The sequence below is a fragment of the Centroberyx gerrardi genome, chromosome 8 (assembly GCF_048128805.1).
Source record: "Centroberyx gerrardi isolate f3 chromosome 8, fCenGer3.hap1.cur.20231027, whole genome shotgun sequence".
Lineage (NCBI taxonomy): Eukaryota > Metazoa > Chordata > Actinopteri > Beryciformes > Berycidae > Centroberyx > Centroberyx gerrardi.
This window is the reverse complement of record NC_136004.1, coordinates 3855599-3874046: the sequence shown is the minus strand read 5'-3', so window position 1 is coordinate 3874046 and position 18448 is coordinate 3855599. Positions and strand designations below refer to the sequence as shown.

The window sequence follows — 18448 nt, the reverse complement described above, 5'->3', positions numbered from 1 at the left end:
CTAGCGGGCCGGTTTCAAAGGCTTATTGTTCCCTTATGGGGTCAATGTTGCCTCCAGTGGGTGTTAATGGCCTGCCGAATCTGAGGAGCGCCACCTAACACCGAGTCCCACAGGTAAACCCTAAATCACATACTCAAGCCTATTTACAACCATTCAGGAACACTTATATGCGCCCCCCTCTTCAAGATCACAATGGGACTTGGCACAGAGCCTGATTAGCAATCTTATTCCCTCTTTGGCTCCGTAGGGGCTCCGGGCATCTCAGCGCCTCATGGTGGATATCACATATGACAGATTGTGGAGGAACTCGAGTGTTGGCTCCACAGGCTGCTCGGCGGTCATCCCTTTGACCTCTACACCTGACCCTTGACCTGACTGTGTAACACAGCGCAGCACAATGTCTACTCTGTCCTCCCCACTGCTTCTGGCTGACAAAGCGCATTGCCCCGTGGTACTGCCTCCCAGCGCCACTCAAGTTCAGGAAGCGTCCTCGGGTCTCGTGAGTTCTCGCAAACCCTAACCCACCAGATTCTTTTTTAAGGGTGCAATAAACTAAAGGTGACAAAAAGACAGGATGACACTTTCCCCCCATGTTAGAATCATGTAGAGATTTTTGCGAGAAGTTAAAGACATTTCAAAATCCATAATTCATCTCCTTACAAAGCCATTACATTCATTGCAGTATATTGTTAAGCGACAATCATTGGCAAAGTGGAGGGTGAACGCATCTAAAAGAACAGAATGTATCACCTTTTTAGGCTGATAGAAATCTTTATGAGGCTTTAGAATCAAACGTATGGAAGCCATACAGGATCTTTTAAGGAAACACCATAAATGTACTGCATCTCTTTCTGAAAATATATGATTTTTGTTGTATGTTTACCTGATGATGATCACCGGCTAGAGGTCAGAGTTTACCCACTTTTTTATTTGTGACTACATCACAACATGAGCCTTAAGATCAAACGCTGAAATGGTCCACAAGGGGTAGGAAGGCCACTTTTTATAGCCTTTGAGACTTTTTAATACTCTCTCCTCATCGGTGTGTGTTATGTTAAACTAATGAGTGTATGTCTTTATCTGAGCTAATCCCGGCGGGCGGCTGGGCCGAGGGTCACGCTGTGGTCAGAGGGGCGGGGGCTCCGTCACCACGGCTTGACACGCTCAAAGGATCAACTTCCCTTTCATCATACCAGGGGTCAGAGTTTTACTACCTTGGAGAGCTGGATAGCGTACTGCACTGTGCAAACTCAGGGCTAGCAGCCATCTGATAATAATCATCTTATAACACAAACCAAAAAAACACACACCGGGGGCATCTGCCTGCGTAGCATACAGCCACTGTGTTTCTTAGATTCAACTGCTTCTCTGTCATTTGGGTTAATCGACTACAAGATTGTTCAATCAAGTCCGAGAAGGGCAGGTCAGGCTAAAAGACTGGATTCCATGATACAGAAGCTACAGTTTACTTTTACATTACAAAAGTATTGGATCAATCTGATCCCCCAACACATGAGCAATGGATATCCAAACTGAAAGAACTACAAGAAATGGAAAGAATGACTCGGTTAAGGTTACAATCTGACAAATGTATTTCTAAATGGGCTTTAGTAGACGACCTGATCTTCTCTAACCCATACAAATATAATTATTAATAACTTAATGTAAAACCCTGCTAGACTTATTACCGCCCACCATGTCAGGTACTCCGCCCTACACATTTTGTTTGCTTGTTAATGTTTAGTTTTGTTTTTTGTTGTTGTTGTTTGTTTGTCATTTTAATCTTTTTCACTTTAATAAGGATGTGTTTCTCTTTGTGAAAACAGGGTCTGTTATATGGCTTCTTGACCCATAACAAGTGTATCTGTAAGTACAAATGTATTTTGAAATTACATTTTTATTTTTTATTTAACTTTTCTTTAACAAGGAAGTCTCTCGTGATATATAATATCTCTTTCACAAGAATGATTATTACAAGGATAACATTAATGAATTTTGCGTGAGACTTCTTTCACTTTGTAATTGCATACTTATATGGACTGAGCTAGGCACGCTGCCATTTTATATTATCAAATGTAGGAGGATAGACAGCGATAGAAAAATATCTATACCACTTATTGTGATACTGCCAAAGTTATCTGTGTTGCCTTCAGGCTGGATTACTTTTCTATAGCATGTGAATCACGTTTGGAAAAAGCCTTAAAGGGAAGGTTCAGCGATGTTCTAAGACTGCCCTATTAATCACTAATCAAGCCCCCTCTTAGAATGTGCCAGAAGTTTTTACATTAGAGCTTGCGTTTCTCTGAAATCACAACCACCTAACCCACCTATTATCATTTGTTAGCAATGTTAGCACAAGTCAATGGGTATGAAACCATACCTTTTCAAATCACTTGCAAGTCATTCCATATACTTCCATAGTTGTAGTAATAGTAAGAAAGAAATAATAGTTTTGAAAGCAAGGGTTTCATACCCTACTGACAAAAGCTAACAGGAGGCTGGTGCTGATTTCTCTGAGACAAAAACTCTGATGTAAAAATGTTTTGAATGTTAAAATAGTGGATATTGTTAGTGATAAATAGGATAGGCCTCTAAAATCACTGAACCTTCCCTTTAACTCAGTATGTTATCAAATTCCTTGCAAAGTGGTTTAAAGTTGTATTTTTGTATGAAGTCATTGTCAGATTTTTAGGAGATACAAATTTTGGTACAACAAAGGCAATGGGCAACAGAGGAGGTAGCTGATATTATGAAGCCTAGTACTTGCTATTAACTGAAAAAATGTAATCATATTACGTCATCTAGGTTAGCTAGTTAGCCTAGTTGACCTTCCAAGTTCAGACTAGCCATACTAGTCTATAGCTATCTAGGTAAGCTAGGTAGCTAACCTGCTGACCTTCCAACATCATGAATTCCATGGTGAATGAATGAAAAAAAGTCATTGTCATTTATATCTGTCATTCAAGTTTGCCAGTTAGCTAACTTTGAAAAACAGTGGTTCTTTGCCTCCATCCATTGAAGTTTAACTCAACCAATGAGATTATTTCTGCTTCCAGATCAGAGAAATGTTTGTAGAACTAAAACTCCAATCTGCTAACTGAACAGTCTATCCACAGCAAAAGGACACTGCAGCAAAAAATGCATAAGTTTAAGTGAGCAGTCAGAGAATGTTTGTTGATAGGCACACATGTGTGTTAGTGTGTCTATTTGTTTGTGTGTGTGAGATGAGGTAATGAGAAGAGTTGCAGTAAGGGGTTTAGACAATCCAAATTGTTTAGCAGAGTCCCGTTTAAACAGTCATTCTGCACAAGACTGTGTGTCTTTGCTGTTGACTGTGAAATGACTGCGGTGCCACAGTCATCAGTTTAGTCTGCTGTCCCAAATCAATGAGGATGGGCTGACTGTGCCTCAACAACAATTACCTTGAAAAAAAAACCCTACATTTTCCTTCTTAATACCATCAAAGGACCTTTGCATCCAAACACTGACAGATTCAGTTTTTGCCAAAGTTGGAGTTCACTTAGCAAATATCCAACATTTCAAAAAAAAAAAGACATCTGCTCTTACAAAATGACTGCTGACATAGGATACTGTTAAAAGTTATGATTCATGAGACCGCTGCATATAAAATAGTTACCTTTCTGAAGACAGAATCAACAGCGTTTTTCAAATGTTGACTGAAGAATTTCACATTGCTGACTCCCCCTCCCCTCCTCCTCCTCCTCCTCCTCCTCCTCCTCCTCCCCAAAATGGAAATAGCGTTTTTGGACTGAAACCCTTCAGCTGCTCTTTTATAACCCCTGACAACTGCATCCTCTAGCGCTGGTGAGAGAGACAGTTTCACAGGAAAGCTGTTCCACCTCGACATACCAAGTTCAGTGTTTTACAGCTGCCTGTAAAGTCATCCTCCACCCCAAATTCAAACTCAAATTGAAGAAGTTTACGGCCCGTGGCTGGCCTACGTGTTGAATATCACAGAGCCTCGACAAAAGCGTGGCTCGCAGATTCAGCACTGGTACCAACTGTCCCCCATACTTTACTGTAATGCATTCCCCTCAAAATATAGTTTATGGCCTACCCACCCCAACCGCCACCTCTGCCCCCTCCTACAGCTCAATACCAGCTGTTAATCCCTCGTCCCTGCAGGTTCTGCTCCCGGTATCAATGAACAAAACATTTCTGCGAGCAGCCTTGCCACCCTCAATGGCTCTACCCTGTAGCTCATGGATCAAGTGGAGGTTGTAAATACTTTCCTGGGTTACGTGGAGGTCATCAGAGACTGGGCCATTATTGCTTCAAGAGCAACATCCCCGCTGACCCTGGTCACCGTTCCCATAGCACCCACTGCCACCTCCCCCCGCATGTCCATCACAGTCCGCGCAACACCCAAATCACCACCAAACAGGCTCGTGTTGAGAGTTCTAAGCTTTGTGTTGATGCAGTGGATGATGATGAAGTGATGGTTGGACATCTCCGTTTAGCACTTGAAATGCCAATTGCCACCAACTGAAGCTATTAAATACAGTTCTAACTACGATTTCCTTGCATGAAAATGGAACAACACTGGTTTGTACAGAAAGCAAGCCTAAGAAAAGTCATGGAGGGACACTTTGAAAGCTGAGATATTTCAGTTCTAAAATTCTAAACAGCCGTCAGCTCGGTCTTTCCAGTGTTAAAACGCCCATTCTGAGTTCCTGTCCCTCTTTCTGGTGCTACCGATGTAATTCAATGACCATGAGATGCAAACGGAACAGAAAACATCTCAAATTGAGGTGCAGCATCTCGTCGTCTTTGGATTTTTGAGCGTACGCACCAGTTTTTTGCTTATCCAGCCAGTACAACAGGCACAGATTCAGTTTGTGCCTCTATAATCCTACAAAAACTCTAAAGGTTTGGGATTCTTAGGGTAGACTGCCGTTTAAAAGGGTCTCCATGTGTTGACTGTTGGCTTGCGTCAGTATTGACACTGCAGTGTGTTGCCATGTGACTGTTCTGACACCGCGCTGATAAGATAAGACGAGACGATCGGATGAAACTTCACGGTGGTTCTCGGTGTGTTGTGTACATGGTTGCTGTGCTTTTGTCGTTGCTATGCATCATCTGCTGGTCTGCTGCTCCTCTTCTTTATGACCGGAGGAATGTGTGTTGCCTGGAAACAGCAGCATCAGGTCAGGATGAAGGACGTTCAGCCTCTCCATCTCCAGGCCCCACGGACAAGAGGAAGACCTTCTCTGGCCAGCGCTGGCTTTGTTACTCAACAGTCGCACTATCTTACTCACGATTCATTTTAAAAGCAATGCTATTACTGTAGTTATTACTGCTCATTATATCCCCAAAATTTGCAATTTCACCCACTCTTCCTTCTAAACTCAGGAGAAGTCAGTTTCCTTTCCTGTGAACGATCAGGAAATCAAACAGCGTTGATGTCCGATGTTCTCGTCTTTTACTGGATAAAATTGAGAATTCTTCCACCCAGAGAAAGTCAACTTTTGATTTTGAATAATGCTAATTCAGTCTTACATTTAGAGAGGGTGATGACAAAATAATTATTTTTTTTTATAGGTAACTGCATTATATTATTACTGAAATAGAAATAGAAATTCATTACAAGTTCTGGGGAATGTTGTATATCTCTAACCAATAGGCTATGTGCTGCTCTGCGCTGGTCAAACAATATTCAAAAGTGATTTTCAAAAGGCCCAATATCACCAAATGCTTTTCAGTATTACATTTTTGAAATAACTAAATAAGCAAATGAGAGAACAGACCCTCTCCTTCATATTAAGAAGATCTTTACCAAAATAAAATACATTTTATTGTATTGTTTTCTGGCTGTATTTTCTTAAAATTAATTATTTTAGCTGGCAGGCTGGGGAAAAAAAGACTCATTTTTCATAGTTTTGCCTTTTACCGTACATTTTGTGGGATGGTTCTTTATAATGAAAATTGTTTAAGAAAGTTGGGGTCAAATGATCAAGCTAAAGTCTTTTATTTGCTTCTTTTACCTGATCTCTATAGTCCCTCGTTCTTATTACACACATAAAAAAATGCCTTAACAAGTCATTTAAGCTAGAATAGAGTCATAAAATTCTATATTTCTTAAATAAAGTGAAAAATTCTGCTGTCGAGCAAGAAAATTCCCTTTGTTTTTAATGCAAATCGACTTGAATTAAGAATCTCCTTGAATCCAGTGACATTGTCATTGTCCCTTGTTAAAAGGCTATAAAACATATTTAATTGCATTGGAAACTAGTGAAAATTTCCCTAGTTTCCAATGGAGTTTCATTTGTTTCAGGAATTTGGTCCAAACCCTTGAAGCAAGAGACAATATCTCATTATTTGACTGCCTTTGTTTCAAGATAATGTCAGTTGATTGAAGAAAGTTCTTGAAATGAATGGATTTGTACTAGAAACAAGGGGAAATTCTCCCATCCTGTTCGATTTTTCTCACTTATTTTAAGAAATACATAACGTTGGGAGGAATTTGATTTGAACGTTGAAAAGTGGGCGTGTCATAACACTTGAAGACACACCGAAGTACCATGCTGTTGCTAGCTAGCTAATGGGTGGATGTCATGATATTATTGGTTGAAATTGGTTATGGGCATGCTTACGTAAGCACATGGCATATTTTGTTTTACAGGAAGAAAACATGATTGAATTTTGATATAAGAATACAAAGAAATTGATTTTTTGTATTTTTTTTGGCATATATTGGTATATAGGTGCACAATATGACCGGGGATGTGATCTAAAAGGGTTAAAAAGGCATTTTTCATTTCATCTCGACTTTAAGAATAAGAAGAAAGAATAAGAAGAAAGAAGAAGACATGACAGATCACATCTGCCCGTCCCCCCCCCCCCCCCCCCCCCAGCTATACCCCACCTCCTCTACTGTACTCCTCCTCAATCATCATTCAGCGTCACAGCAGGAGGGGACGGGGGGGGGATGTCGCATCCTGTCCCTGCCTCCCCTACCCCCACCCACCACCCTACCCCAAGGGAAAGGAAAGCCCCTGCAGTCCCTTTACCCCCCCCACCACCACCCACCCCACCTCCAGAGAGGGGGCTGACAAAGCACTTTCTTTCACGTTATCTGCAAAAAAAAAAAAAAAGCTGCCCTGCCCTGCCATGCCAGCCTGCAAAACCCCCGAGGCTAAAGGGACGGACACACACACACACACACACTCAGCACACACACATTTTTTTACCCCCTGCAACCCATTTTTCCTCCTTCTCCTCCTTCTTCAACTGAGTTCAATTACATTAAAACAAGCATATTTCATTGAGCAGAGAGGAGGGGGGAAAAAAGGCAAATTCCTGGCACTTGGTCAATTCGGAGATCAATGGAAATTGAGTTTGTTCTTCAAATCTGGTTAGGGATAAGCCACAGCAGTTACAGATAAGCTGGAGGAAGGGTTTGGTGGCTTTGTAGTCCATGTGAAGTGTTGTTTAGATGCAACAATTTGATACGATTCGATAGCTACAGTCAAATAGTCAACACTTTTTTGTCTTTCGTCTTTCTTATACCATGATAGAGTGTGTGTGGTGGTAAGAAATGTTAACCAGATAGACTTGTCTAAAAATGTAAATGATTTCAACATTTACAAATGTATTTTTCTAAGTAAAAATCTTTTTTTTATATTTATAATAAAAAAAACAAGCAATACTTTTCAAGTAGTAGGCTAAAAGACGTAAATGCGCTCTAATATCCATTCGTGTGAATTAATTTACTTTAGTTTCAACCTTTTTGAAATAACATTTTTAACAATAACATTTTTGTAATTTTTATTTATTTGTATTTTGCAATTGTATTTCTATTTGCATTTGTATTTGATGGTTTTATTGGAACTTATTGGAATGATGTGTTATAATTAGTTGATTCCATAAAAATCCCCATTCAGGGCCTATAGAAAAAAATTATAAAATTAAAGAAATTAAAGATAATAAAAAATATAGCCTACTGTATATTGTGCCTACTTTGGTTTGTTGCTTTATCTATCTATTTATTGATTGATCTGGTTGTTTGTTATATGTTGATGCCATGAAATACAAAATAAAAACATAAAGAAATTAAATTTAAAAAATAAAATTAAAATGTATAGGCCTACTAAAAAAATCAATTTTGGTTTTATTGCCTTATCTATGCGTTCACTTATTTGCTCGCTTGTTTCATAAGAAATCACCAAGATTACAGAACCGAGAAATGCAGCAAAAATACAACACAGGCCTAGATTTGAATTATGCCTATTTAGCCTTGCGAACCCAAAGCCAAACATTAACCTACAGTGTATCACGACACACACACACACACACACACACACACACACATCTACCCATACATTCTATATCTACATATATAAGCCATGGTAAAGTGTGTTTCGACCAGGCTCCTTGGTCGGGTTAAAGGAATTTTAATCTTGGAAATGTCAATAAATCTTCAACCACCCACATGGGGCACGATATGGGACTGGCGCCTGGGACAGACAGCGGTGTCCGCTGGAGCAAGGCATTGTGGGTGGGAGGGCAGTTTGAGCCTGGGACTGGTCAATATGGGATTTATACGTGGAAATGGTAATAAAAAAAAATAGTAATAGCAAATTGAAGGTGACGGGAAAATCTGGTTTCCACTGTGATGATCAGACTGGTTTTAATGGTTCCCCAGCAGTCAAGTTAGTATAAAGTACAAGTCCCCTTACATCCAGGTAGATTCAATTGATCTCCAGTCTAAAAGACAGTAAAAGAGAGGCGAGTTCCCCCCTTCTCTCCAAATTCAACTAACCCTTTCCTTGCCTTATCCCCCTCCCTCTCCTTTATTTCCATCGTTTCCATCTTCCACCGGATTTTGTGACTAAAACCTCTAATGGCTTCAGGGCGTTCTCCAAGTTCAAAAGTTCACCTTTTACGATCTCCCCAAGCCTGACTGGCCACCTCCAAATAAAAACATTCCGACCTCTGTTCCCAGCAAAAGCCCCAACTGCAACTATCTCAGCGCGGAGACAGGCGAGCAACAAGCAAACACGCGCTGATTAGAGAGAGAAGCGTTGATCGAATAATTTCCCATAATTAGATTCGGGTTCTCCATTATTTACAGTGATGTAGTGGTCAATAAAAAAAAAGTGGGTACAACTCTGTCATCATATAGGCAAAGAAACAGCAATGCAAACACAAATCAATTATATTTTCAGATTCAACATTTGTATGTAACTTACATAAATTTCACACTGCTTCCTATGGTTTGCACTTTGAATTCACGCCATAAAGACATATGCAAGCTTAAAAAAAGTGTGTAAACTCTATGTTTGAAAATAAATAATGTGTGTAAACTGATTTTAGGTGGCTTTACCTTCCATTACATCCCTGCATATTTCTATTTTCTCTTTAATTTCCATTGCATGCATCAATGCATTTAGGAAAAGAGGCTTTTGAGGTTTCGGTTATTGTAGGCTATAAAAAATAATCATCCGACAGTGATGGATGCATTGATTATGGGGTGGAAAAAAATGCAGCGATGTTATTCCGATCAGAAGTGAATGTGATATTAATGTGAAGGCAGCCATGTGTTTTACAGTAAATGAGTGATGCTGGAAGTGCCGGTTTGTTTGTGTGTGTGTGTGTGTGTGTGTGTGTGTGTGTGTGTGTGTGTGTGTGTGTGTGTGTGAGTGAGTGTGTGTGTGTGTGTGTGTGTGTGTGTGTGTGTGTGTTTTCCATTGGAACGAGCCTACCGTTAACGGACTTGGCGTTGTTTCTCTCCGGGTAGTCGAACCCATTCGTCCTCTTCTCTATCTCCATCCTCCTTCATGGGCTGATCTGGAGTCAGCCCAACGCCTCCGGAACACGCGATAAACACACAGTGATGGTGAAGATGATGGTGGTGATGATGATGATGACGATGATGGTGAAGGCTTAACTTGAATCAAACATGCGCTGGTTCTGTCCCTGTCCCGCTGCCTGGCTCACTGGTCGGACCGCCGTCCCATGCTTTACTGGTTCCAGTCAGCGGGGAATAACAGTGGATCCACACCCCACGGCGGTGCTGCGTTCATGACCCATGGGGAAGATAGGAGAAACCATTATCCTGCTTGAAAATGCCGTTCGCCTCAGTAAATACACTTGTAGCAAATGTGTGCGTCTCGGACTACACACGTTTGTGTTACATTTTAGGCTATGTTAGTGTCAATATATCCTTTTTTTTTTTTTTTAAGAATGTACTACTAATTATTTGGGATGTGAGGGCAGGGAAAGTGACATAATGTTTCCTGAAATTATTAGTAGCTATTGGCACATTTATTTTTTATCATGTTTTGTTTTTTTCTACCCGTTTTATTTAATTCCTCCCTTTTTTGTGTATGCGCAGGTGTTTGAAGAGATGGATATGCTTTTTAGGCATTTTCATTTATTGGTATTTACTTTGTAATTGCTGGTGTAGCTGCACTAAGGCTATCAATGCAGCATGCATCCCATTCCTCGGCATAGTTATTGTAACGTGGATTTAAGAGACAGTGTGGAGCATGTTTGCTGTTTGTTTATTCTGTATTTTGCTTTTGACAGTAGGCTAATCTTCATCAGGGTTGTGCTGACGTGTGCTGGCTAAAGCGTTAGAATAAAATGAACTGATGATGAACTGAGTGTCTATGGTAAATATTACTTGAAAATTAGCTCAGCTCAGATTTAGCAAATAAACTCTCAAAAAACGATGTGTCACTTTCAACACATCTGTGTGTGTTACTTTTCAACAAAGCAGATGTTAGTAGGCTATTACCATACAATAGACCTATGTTGTGTCAATATGTGATTTGCAAACATATGTTGTGTTGCAAAATAACACACATGGGAAAATAGATAGATACAACATAAGTGTGGGGAATATATTCACTTCGGTCAAAATGAATAAAATGAACAACTGCACAATTGTGTGTTCATAATGTCATGGCAGGACACAGCCATATAGTGGATTTTTCGTTTGTCGTTGATATAGGCAATCTGGTTATTCCCACACGATTTGAACGCAGCATAAATACACACAGAGATTACGCAACGAAGAAGCCATGCTGCAGGCATTCTGGGATATGGAGTCTCTGACCCTCCTCTAACGGCTGTTTGTAGTCTGGGGACGGTGCAGCATTTTAATGAGGCCAGCTGAAAGCCAGCTCATTTAGCAGCAGCAGTATTAGTAGGCTAGTAGTAGCAATAGGCCTAGTAGTAGTAGTAATAGCAGTAGTAGGCTAGTAGTAGTAGTGATAGTAGCCTAGTATTAACAGTAGTAGTAGTAGTAGGCTAGTAATAGTGGTAGCAGTAGTAGTAGGCCTAATAGTAGGATCAGCATTATTAATAATAGTAGTAGCAGCAGTAAACAGCCTAGCGGAGAGTGAATAGCGCCATCTGGTGGTCACATTGTAAATCCTTTTGAAAGATTCATGAACTTAAACTTTTAACTTTTCAAACTGAAATCAACACGTTGTGCTGCTCTCCGCTAAACCACACATATCCCCAACAAATGCAGTGTTCTACTTTCTCTTAATGTTTCCTCAGGCAGGAATGTGTCTTGTTTGCACCATTACATTTTTATAATAACCAGCCTAGAATTTTTTTTAATTTTTTTTTGCAATTCCAACTGTCATACAACAATCCCGAACTAATAAATGATTGAGATTGAACTGTTGTTGGCCTAATTATCTGAACTGAAACAAAGAGCGCCTCCATTGAATGTGGTAGATGAATAAGGTGTTTGCACAGTTGTCACGTCCTCTACTATAATATTTATGGAAGAAGATAAGCAGAACAGTTTATTCAGTATTTATCAAGAGAAGGATGACTGACGTTGACCTTGCTGTTAATTCATGATAGCCTATATCCTAGAACTAATACTACATGTCAGAAGGATGCTTTACAAATAGGCATATCACAGCGAAACTATGAACCCCGATAGGATTATAGTGATACTTTAGAATATTAAAACGTAGCCTATCATGTCTTTCTGTCTCTCTCTAGCCTACTGCAGTGATTCTCAACCTTTTCCATATCAAGGACCCTAATTTAGTCCACATTAGAGCCACAGACCCCCATTTGATGAGATTTTGTCTCTTGAACCCAAATCTGAGAATATTTTTATTGTTGGTAGATGTAGTTGTAGGTAGAGAGATAACAGAGAAACTATGATCAAAACAGTCATTCTTCTACATTCTCTAATTGAGTTAACTTCTTATAAATGAAATAATGCTGAAGTTTATTAATTCATCAATTTGCTGTGGACTCCCTCAAGGACCCCTGGTGGTCCCCGGACCCCACGTTGAGAACCACTGCTCTACTGCAACTATCCAAAGCAGAAATGCCGAAAAAATTAACTTAAAAAATAAATAAATACATGGATAAACATACCATAAAGTAGGATAAGGGCACTGTAAACTTACCATTGGGTGCAACAGACACAGTTTAATATTATGATATCATAGGACATTTATAGGAATATTACAGGAACATTACATTTAGGCCTACACACGATATCTCGCTATAGAAACATTGTAGGAATTACTATAGGAATATTATTATAGGAGATTAAGAAATACCATAAAGTACAATAAGGTCACTATAAGATCACTGTTGAGCATCGCAGACACACTATAGGAATACTAAGATGTATGTAACAGTCAGAAATAAGCCTACTATGCTGATGGAACATTGTTTAGTTGCAGTAACAGATTACGTCACTAGGTGGCGCTCCTAGTTTTACTGAGACTGAGTTACAGCAACAGGTGCTGAGTTCTGCTCCCAGTCTATCTCCCGACGAGTAGCTTTGAGTCTCTTCAGGAGCGACTTGGTACGTGTTCATCTACACATGTATGTTTAGAGAATATAGTGTCGTAGAGACCACACACACACTTTAAGACCTTATGGGAATATAGCCTAGTGATTATACTGGGAGCTGACCAGTAAAACCACACTCTCCTCTAGCTTCTTGCTTGCAATTGAGCAAATCAGTGGGATTTGACGACATAACTGGCTCTGTTATTCAATTTGGTGATTATCAATAAAGTGACCACTGCGCTTCATCAATCCATGTCGTCCATCGATGGATAGGTCTCATTGAAAACCATGGGATATTGACAGGACAGGCGTTATGTGGTCAGATTTTCTTGTTTTGGTCAAGGTTGTGGTAGCAGCATTTTGTACGAGCTGATGTTTTTTAATGCTAGTATTAGTATTAACCAGAGAACACATGAATGAGAATGTAGGCTATACACCACGCATTTCTTGAACTGTAACCAAGTTGCGCATGTGTCCAGCTCACCATGTGAAGGTAAAAGGTAATTGTGGTCTGTACTGGGCTAGATTAGGGGGGTTATTCTTACCAATATCTGTCATCCAAGAGCTTGTAGGATATATTTCAGTTGGTGAAATCCCTATATCCATCCAAAGGCGGCTTGACAGTTATGTGCGTTCCACCTGCAGCCTCTAATTTGAACGATGCGGTGCGCATTTCCAAAGCGCTGCGCAATTACGCACACCTCAACCAGTGTACCTTGATATTGCACAACCAAATAGGTACACATACCTCTGTGTTTTTGTGCACACAAAGCTGGTAGGCTATTCCACACAGCTTCCAAGTTTCTACAGCGCAAATCATCAGGAATACAGGAGACGGACGGTGACACTGGAGACGCGCTCCAGCGGCTCACAGCTCCATCCAAACACACCGCAGCAACTGCATGCGTCGCCTCCTTCCTTCCAACAGTTTTCCCAATAGTAGAGCCTGAAGCATGCCATTTTGTAATTGTAATAGAGATATGCATATGGCTGCTACGAACAACATGATGTGGTAGAGCACGACTGTAGTTTTGATTACATTTAAAGTGACGGGAGAGGACACGAGTTATTTTTATCATAATATATGATACCTGTCCAAAATATTAGGGACGCTAGTGTTATCATGAAGTACACTGACTAGGTGAATCCAGGTAGAAGCCATTATGCCTTATTGATTTCCCCTATTAAATCGATACTAATGTCAGAATTATGTTTATTTCTGAACCACAAATCTTTCTAGCAATGGTAATGTCATTACAAAGTGCAAATAATAATAAATAGCCTAATAATTTTGATAGAGAGCTTGTGAAATTGTGATGGGCAAGCAGAGTAAGATATAGCTAATATTGCGATTAATTTTTCTGCCCCACGACACGTATTGTCACATTTTTGTAACGCGATATATTGAATTTCAATATATTGTCCCACCCCTAGGTCCTGTGATGGAAGCACCGGCAGCTGTGATCATGTCCACAGCAGCCTCCAGATCTTCTGCTCGCTCCCTTGTCACTCCAAGCCACCCTGACAAGGTCGAGCCAGCAGCCCTGAAGGCAGACCCCAGGAACCATGTCTGCCCTATGGAGGTGATTGATTTAATTTATTGTGGGGGAAAAAAAAAAATCAAAGAGTTAAAAGACTTACATTGAACCCAGAGGATGGCACATGAAAGTGTTACACAAAACTCTTATTTCCAATGTGGTCTTATTTCCAAGGTGGCGGGCAGCCGTTTCATCAGGGTCATCTCCCCAGTCTGCTGCCCTGTGAGAGGGGAGCTGGAGGGTCGGTGGAGGCTGACTGACTACAGTCCAGAGGGTCACATGTTGCTGTCCATCTTCTGTACCTTCCCCAGGTTTGATTGTTTGTTGATACAATTCAGTTTCTGATGTGCTGAGTGGGCTGTCTCAAGCCAGCAGAGTCAGCCGTCCCTTTAGCTGTCCCTTCTGTGCCTTCCCCAGGACCAGAGACGTGCCGATGCGTCAGAGGAAGAGGAAGGCTAGCAGCGATGACAGCAGCAGCAGCCCCCCTCCTCCCAAGAGACACCTGAGACTCTGATTGCAGGTACTGTAAATAGTATAGTTTTAGACATAAATAGGTTTTTAGAGATTTGGCAGCCGGAGTGATACACTGTCCTCAGATCTCGGTATGATTGTTTGTTGATACAATTCGGTTTCTGATCTGCTGAGCGAGCTGTCTCAAGCCAGCACAGTCAGCCATCCCTTTAGCCTATATTTGTTGATACAATTCCATTTCTGATATGTTGAGTGGGCTGTTCGAAGTCAGCAGAGTCAACCGGGACACTTTAGCCTATATTTGTTGATACAATTCGGTTTCTGATCTGCTGAGTGTGCTGTTCCATGCCAGCACTGTCAGCCTTCCTATTAGCTCAGAGCAGCAGCTGCAGCCTCCCACGATTTTAGATGTAAATAAGTTTTTAGAATTATATGGTAGCTGGAGTGAGTTGTGATACACTGTTCTCAGGTCTTGGTGTAATTGTTTGTTGATACAATTCGGTTTCTGATTTTCTGACCTGTTAGGCTACTGTATTAACTGTAAATTGTAAGTAAGTAGGTAAGTCAGTAAGTAAGTTTTACTTCATAGCACTTTTGGAAACAAGAAGTTACAAAGTGCTTCATGGAGAAAAGCATAAAAAAAGAAAAAGAAAAAAATGATGTAGATAAGATTTTAGATGTAAATAAGTTTTTAGAGTTATGTATCATATGATAGTATAAATATGGTAGCCGGGTTGAGTTGTGATACACTGTTGTCAGGTCTTGGTATTATCGGTTTCTGATCTGCTTAGCAGGCCATCTCATGTCAGCCCAGTCAGCTGTCCCTTTAGCGGGCTGTTCCAAGCGTACAGTCATCCGTGTGTAACACTTACAATGTAGACTCTACTTAGTACCAAAGAGCAAAACTACTTTAAAGAGTAACTAAACCCCAAACCCAAATCTGTGGTGGAGCCTGGCATCTAATGGTGAAAAGTAGGGAACTGAACTGGCCATCTGCTATAGGCCCTTTTCACATTCTGTTTCTCAATGCTTCTGCATTGTGTGAAAAGGGCCTATTGGCTGGTCTGTGGTGCCATGTGATGTCACCTTCTATAGGGTTTATAGAGGTGTGGTGACATCACCTGGCACCAAAGATCAGCAAATAGCAGATGGCCAGTTCAGTTCCCTACTTTTCACCATTAGATATTAGATATCATTTTATTGTTGATTATTTGCACCCATTTGAGTATTTAAGTCCACCTACCTGTTAGTGCTTTGCTCAGTCTTGAGTTTACCTTCCATGGCAACACTCTAGTCCTCTGCATCTCTCTCTACTTTTGCCTGCTAGTCTCTATTGCCTTTGAGACTTTAGTAAAGTCTTCTTCTACCTAGACATCTGCCGAGTGATCTGTGAGTCTCTGTGTTTGGGTCCCATCTCACCGCCAGCATGAATAACTAACATCTCCAAGAGCCTACAGTTCCTTACCTCGGTAATGCAAGCCAGTCAGACTCAGATAACTGCCACCCCAGACAGCAGTGCTCCTCCCCAGTGAGCCACTCCCAGCTCTCCGTCACCCACAGCTAGTCCTCATCTCCATCGAGAGCCTAATCTACCAGCCCTGGATATGACAGCCACCCCGGCAAGTGCCAGAGTTTCTTGACTCAGTGTTCCCTTGCCTTCGAGCTCCAGTCATCCATGTTCCCATCAGACTGCTCCAAAATAATGGATCTCATCTCTTTACTCACTGGTAAAGCTCTTGCTTGAGCTGGGAACAGCAGTCCTCCCTATGCTTAGTCATCCATCTTTTCACCTCAGAAATTAGAAAAGTGTTTGACCACCCTGTGCGGCGCCATGATGATGTTAAGCAGTTCCTTAAACTCCGCCAGGGCTCTCGCAGAGTTTCAGATTATACTGTCGAGTTCTACACGGTTGCTGCTGAGAGTTACCACTGGAACACTGAAGCACTTTACTCGACATTAGTTCATGGCTTAGGTAAGTCAATCAAAGATGAACTGGCCTCTAGAGAGCTATCCGAAGATCTAAATTCTCTCATCTCACTTGCCATTCTGTTAGATAACCGTTAGCGGGAACGGGAGAGGGAGAAAACATTGTCAGCTATTTCACCAGCCCATAGATCCCATTTGTCCAAGGCACCAGTACCAGTTACCCTGAGCCTCCCGCCTCAGCAGTGTTCCAGCCACCAGTTTTCCTCTTGTCCTCCAGTTGAGATGATACAACTCCACCTCTGCAACAGCTGCAGGTTTTTTGTGGGTGAGTGGCCTCAGGCCCTGAATTGACTTCTGTGGGCTAAATAAAATAACAGTTAACAATTGGCACCAACCCACGTCTATTAAACAGGTCCAGCAGTTTCTGTGGTTGGCCAATTCCTACCACTGCTTCATCCAGAGCTTCAGCTCTTTGGTGGAAGCTCAGGATCAGACCCTTGAAACCATCATCCCCAAGACCCACATTGTTGCTCCGTCTCCTGGGAGATTGACTCTGTGGTGAGGGAGGCGCAATACCAGAACCCCAGGGATGGGCCCTCCAACCATCTTTATGTTCCCTGTACTGCTCGCTCCCAGATTCACCCTTGAATTCCTTAAAAGGAGATTCTGGTGCCCTACCATGGAGATGGACACTCGTTCCTTTGTTGCAACCTGTACCACCTGTGCTCAGAAGAAAACCTCCCGACAACGCACTCCTATTCTCCTGCACCCCCTGCCCATCCCCAACCACTCCTGGTTGTATATCTCCATGGACTTCATTACTGGTCTGCCTCCACCAGGCCTTTTGTTCCCTCATCGGCGTCTCTGCCAGCTTGTCCTCTGGCTTCCACTCCCAGTCCACTCCTAGTCTTAATCACATTTACCCACTTAGTAGCCTATTCTGATACATTTTCCTACACGACAGGATGGGCTACCCAAGTCTTTACCACATTTATACAGGTAGAAGCGTATTCGGATAAATGTTCCTACCTGAATGGATATGCTTGTAGTGGGGCACTGTTACTGTATTTCATTTTGCCATTTTTGTTTTAGTGTTTCTATATTTTTATGAAAGGATGGTTGTATATAAGTTGTTACTGGTAAGTGCATTCCTGATCACTGTCTCTCTGTTCCCTCCTATGTTCCTTTGAGTCACGTGACCCAGCGGACCTGAGCATCTGTGGCTGCTCAGCAATCAAGGGAAGTAAAGTCAGCATCTTTTTAAAAAGGGGCCCCGGAAGATAGGAAACTGTTCCAGAGTGAGCGAGGCTTGGCTACTTCTGTGCGGTATCGTATGCTAGTGGGGAAAGTCAAACTGGTGGCATTGGTCTCGTATTTTGGGGGTATTGTAGACCTATTGATCGCCTGGTGTGTAAACTGAAACAAAATTGACTGTTTTTCCTTAAATGAAGCCTCCCGGCTCGCTCTGGGGCTCCTGGTTATTGTATGCTTTTAGTGCAGATTTTATGTAGCCTATGTATTTTTAATTCAAATAAAATTGTATTTTAACTTATCCACTTAGTGTCTGCCATCTATTTGTCCTTAATCACTGAGGTGCTCTACCCAAGCCTTATTAGGTATCCACTTTGTTACACGCTACCCTAATCTTAATGACATTTATACAGATAGCATATTCTGATAGTTTTTCTTAAGAGACAGAATGGGCTACC

General features: G+C 41.3%; 1 protein-coding gene across 1 annotated transcript in view; it reads right to left on the bottom strand.

The window, feature by feature from the left end:
• Window positions 1–9792, bottom strand: part of nr6a1a (nuclear receptor subfamily 6, group A, member 1a) — a 79908-nt gene extending 70116 nt beyond the window's left edge. Inside the window, exon 1 of the mRNA XM_071906743.1 lies at window positions 9726–9792. Coding sequence (XP_071762844.1) covers window positions 9726–9792 — 67 coding nt within the window. The remainder of the gene's footprint in view (window positions 1–9725) is intronic.
• Between the last annotated feature and the right edge of the window lie 8656 nt (window positions 9793–18448).